Source organism: Nicotiana attenuata, unplaced genomic scaffold (genome assembly GCF_001879085.1).
Source record: "Nicotiana attenuata strain UT unplaced genomic scaffold, NIATTr2, whole genome shotgun sequence".
Classification (NCBI taxonomy): domain Eukaryota; kingdom Viridiplantae; phylum Streptophyta; class Magnoliopsida; order Solanales; family Solanaceae; genus Nicotiana; species Nicotiana attenuata.
Genome location: NW_017686160.1, coordinates 1,625 through 6,427, shown reverse-complemented (window position 1 = coordinate 6,427; position 4,803 = coordinate 1,625). Strand labels below are relative to the sequence as shown.

The window sequence follows — 4,803 nt, the reverse complement described above, 5'->3', positions numbered from 1 at the left end:
AATACAACAGGTTCAACAGAGAATAAGGAAAAAGCATATGAAAATCAATTAGAGTTCGTTTTAAGGTAAACAAAATCGAAAAATAGGGAAAATACAACGGGTTAAACAAAAATAAGAAAAATATAAGTCAAACACAAGAAAGGGAAGAGTATCAATCAGAAATCGGTAACGAAGAAGGGAAAATCTCAAACCCTAGTTGAGACTGACACCTTGAATCGGACCAAAAATGCAAGGACCGTTCAATATAACATGTATAGAGATGAAAGATCGTCCAGATCTTCACAGAATCAAAGTAAATTGGCCCGTTATTGAGAGGTAGCTCTTGCCAAAAATAGGGCAAGAACTAAGTGATGCCAAAAACAATGCGTATAATGATAGAGTATCACAAAATAGGTTAGTATATTATTCATAACATGTGGATTGTTCAGTAATAAGGACATTACCCATATCAAATGAACAGCGGTTGTGTCATTGCCATCTAAGATCAAACTCTGCATACATTATTTAATTTTGTTACAGATTGAAAACAAATGTAATTACACCGAATCCCAAAATGGGGTGGAAAATATGGTATTGCGTCATCAGTTTATGCATTTAGGATACGCAAAAATTGTAACCACAATAAAAGTCGTAGTTATTTCGACAGGTAGTCTTTGGCAATATTCCTAAATGTGTATCAAATGGGTACTCCTTTTATAGTTTATACAACCAAATTTCTCTTATAGTCTATTCTAAAAGAACGAACTCTTTATAAAATTTGAAAGCAAATTAACTTAAACTATTATTTTTACCCTTAATAACAATCTTTTATAACCACACATTTTATAAGATGCAGAACAAAGCCAAATTTCCATATACTGTCCACCTAGGGGCACTTTCATCACTCGTTAATAGTTTTCCATTTTTTTTGCCTCTGCCGTTACAAAAGTATCACATATTTGTCCTTATATTTTCAAATCCAGCTAACGAAATCTAAAACAGAAGGAAAAATCCAAAAATTGTTATGGAAAAGGGAAAAAGTGTTCTCCTCGTATAGTTGAGGGGCAAGTTTTGCCCTTTGAAGTTTTCTTCATGATAATTCTAATTCATATTTTCGCCCATTCTTCACCTAGTACACAAAGCACTCATTCATTAAAATGTTGTTATGGATACACGAGCACCTAGCACTTATTCACTCAGAAAACATCACTTATTCATCTCACAAAAATCAGTCTGTCGCCATCTACCTTTTTCTACCCTATAAGGCCACTCATTATAACCACTAGTTTCCATTATAGCCTCGTGCACTAAACTCCCGTTCTGTGCAAGATTTAGGGAAGAACCGTATCACAAAAATTTATCGTATGCAGTCTTACCCTACATTTCAACCGTACCAATCTCCATCATAGCACCATCGTGAAATCAGCTTCCTTCACAATTACTCCACCACAACTCTCTTCTTCTACCTCTTTTCAGTCATACGCCCACATAAACCACTAGAATTGATAGCACTCACTCTCACAGGGATTAGAACACACCAACGACCGATTGCTCTCCTCCATTAGTACACACAACACATATATGGAGCACACAAATTCATTTTTACTATCTATGTATCTCTCTATTAAAAGCCCCACTGATTCCATTAACATAACCATCATGTGAACCGTTTAACCCTTACACCATCATGTTATCTGAATTTGAAAATAATGGCAGATCTGCGGGACGTTTGGAGGGGAAAAACATGTCCAACTATTAACGGAGAGTGAAAGTGACTCTAGGTGGATACTAAAGAGTCAATTTTTGGACCTTTTCCATACAAGATATTTAAAACTACAAGTTTCAAAGTTATAGCAAAACAAATGCTATGACATGTTTAAATTTACTAGTTTTAAAATTCTTCCTTCTTTTCTTAAACCTCGTGCAAGTGTAATAAGTTCATATAAATTGAAATAGAGAATGTACAAAACTAAACAGCAATGACGACATAAACTTACCAAGACTGTTGACTTGATCACGGTGGCCTGAGAAAAACCATAGGCTTTGAATTCATTAAGTTGTGTCACCTTAAGCATGGCATCCATGGCATCTTGATCCTCATTGTTTACGTCCTTCTTCATCATATGGTCATCCAACCATCCTTGAAGAATAGAATCTAAGTCTTTGTAGATTTTCTTCATCAATTTTATATGACCTTGGAAATCAAAGTATTTAAACAATGGGAATGGAATTGCATCATATAAAACAATTTGCCCTACAACATACATGATGCCCTTAAATGCTTTCCTGAAACGTTGTGCCTCTTCATCCTCCTCTATGTTGCAATATCTCTTGCCACAAATAGTCTTCACGACTATGTTTAAAGTCAATTGCTCAAACCATTTACTTATATTCACCTTTTGTATGTTGCTTTTCACTAGCGTCAACGAATATAATTCTTTGATGCTAGTTTCCAATTCAGAAACACGTATGTGTTTCATTTTCTCGAGTTTAGTACTCGAGAGTACTTGTTGTAGGGCTAATTTGCGCACTTGATTATAATAAGGACCAAAATTAGCATAAGTAAACCTCGCATACTTGTACCCGATGCTTTCACCAGCCATAGAAGTTGGTCGGGCGGCGAAATCCTTATCATGCGTTGTGAGACAATCCTTAGCTGCTTCCCAATTGTTGACAATCAAATAGGGATACATCCCTATTTTCAGTGTGAAGACAGGCCCATATTTATCGGCCAAAGCGCCCAATACTCGGGGAAATGGGATATTCTTATCAGTAGTACCACTCAGTTGACGAAGATGGCCTATAATAGGCCATGCCCCAGGGATTTCAGGGGCTAATTTTCTTGATGTAAGTGTTCTTCTCCATAAGATAATAGACAAGAATACAAAGGCTAAAAGCCCTATAAGAGCTTGAAAATGGGAAGAAAAATGATAATCCATTATTTCTAAGGAAAAGGAGGCTAGAACTGACTAGGAAAACTATATTGCAAAATGTTAGAGACTTTCTCTGTTAGTGCAGAACAAGGTCCAAGTTACTTATGGGAGATGATTTGATTTTTACTTTATGAAGTATCCACTTGTTTAGTGTAGAATCATGTACTCCCTCCGTTTTAATTTAGATGAACTTTTTGAAATTTGTAATGTTAAAAGTTTAAGGGGTAAAAGCTATATAGGGTCATGACATTTATGTGGTTATAAAATCTTTTTATTAAAGGTAAAATGAAGAATTTAAAATTAAATTATTTCCAAATATAAAAATATATCATTCTTTTTAGAACGAATTAATTAAAAAAATTTGTTATTTAAATTGAAACAAAGGGAGTATCTCTTATTTCAAGCTGCAAGTAAATTATTGAAGCAACATAACTTGTAGAACAAAAGGGATATGTTTGCAGCATATGATCACGTGAATGCATTGTAAGGGGGAATCTCTTTATCATTATTTTTGCATTTTGTCGTCCACATATTTACTTCTCCCTTTACTTTTTTAGTCCTGCCAAATGCCAACAACCAAATATATATATATATATCTTGCATACGACAACAAGCTAGCTAGCTTAATTAGACATTCAGATGTAGTGACGAAAATAAATTGAAAATATGGGGTAATTAGAATAATGAGGAGAGAATATTGATTAAATGCACCAGTAACCTTCTTGTCCCGAAAAGTTTTAAACCCAGAAGCCACTGAAATTTGATATTTAGAGCCCGTTTGGCTTAGCTGATTTAGGGTAGCTGATAAGCATTAGGTGCTGAAAAGCACTTTTAAGTGCTGAAACTGATTTAAAAAATAAGCACTTACGTGTTTGGATAAAAGTGCTGAAATTAATAATATGCAGCTGAAAACTGAGTATACGAAGAGTTTTGTTTTAAAAAGAAGTATTTTAGGGATAGAATCGTAAATATTTTGATCAAACTTAAAGTGCTTATAAGCTGAAATTTGATAAGTTGGGGGAGACCAACTTATGACTTTTGGCTTATTTTTGGCTTATAAGCACTTTTAATTTTACCAAACGCGTAGATAAGCAAAAAAATGCTTATAAGCCAGTTTGACCAGCTTATAAGCTTAGCCAAACACCCTCTTAATCTTGCCCCTTAACTCTTCAGGAATCTTATGAGCAAATTTTATGAAATATGCACAAGGTTTTGGCCCTCCAATTACCATTCTCCTATGGCAGACTGTACAAATAAATATGTGGGTTAATACTAATATAGTGATACAATGAGAATAATAATACAAAGATTGTTATGTGGTAAATAGGATTGTCTTATTAAGGGTTTTTGTAGTCCGAAATTAATAATACAGTGTTTGGTTATCGATACTAAAATCCGCATAACTTATGCAAAATTAACATTGAAAGCCAAACACTAGATGTAGTACTAATTATGTGGAGAAAATATTGATTCATGAAAATATTTTGTACCAAAACCAAACAATATAGTACTAATCCAAGAGTTCTACTCTTTCTGCTTATGTTATAAAGGCATACACAATTGTTGTTTTTTTGCAATTTAATTCTTACACATCAGAATAATATTTTTTCTTCGGCTAGGGGAACAAGTAATCTATGAATAAATGCTATTCCATTCATCTTAATTTGTATGAAACTATTTTCTTTATAGTTCATGCAAAAAAATGACCCATTATTTATATTTTGAAAATAATTTATATTTATGCAATAACATATTTATAGTTGCACATAATATATATAACTCATTTTACCTAAGTTCAAAAGTCTTTCTTTTTTCTTAAAATTCATGCCAAAAAATATCAATAATATGATCAGCCAATGTCCGATAGGAATCAGTCGAATGCGTCACATAC

At 33.5% G+C, this 4,803-nt stretch overlaps 1 protein-coding gene across 1 annotated transcript; it reads right to left on the bottom strand.

Annotated features, from left to right (window-relative positions):
* Positions 1-386: 386 nt before the first annotated feature.
* Positions 387-3,058, bottom strand: LOC109222192 (cytochrome P450 82A3-like; the record flags this gene model as incomplete). The annotated part of the gene is made up of 2 exons (XM_019386573.1): positions 1,977-3,058; positions 387-491 (listed from the first exon to the last, which is right to left on the bottom strand). Coding segments are annotated over exons 1-2 (1,047 nt in total), but the record flags the coding sequence as incomplete, so codon positions are not given.
* Between the last annotated feature and the right edge of the window lie 1,745 nt (positions 3,059-4,803).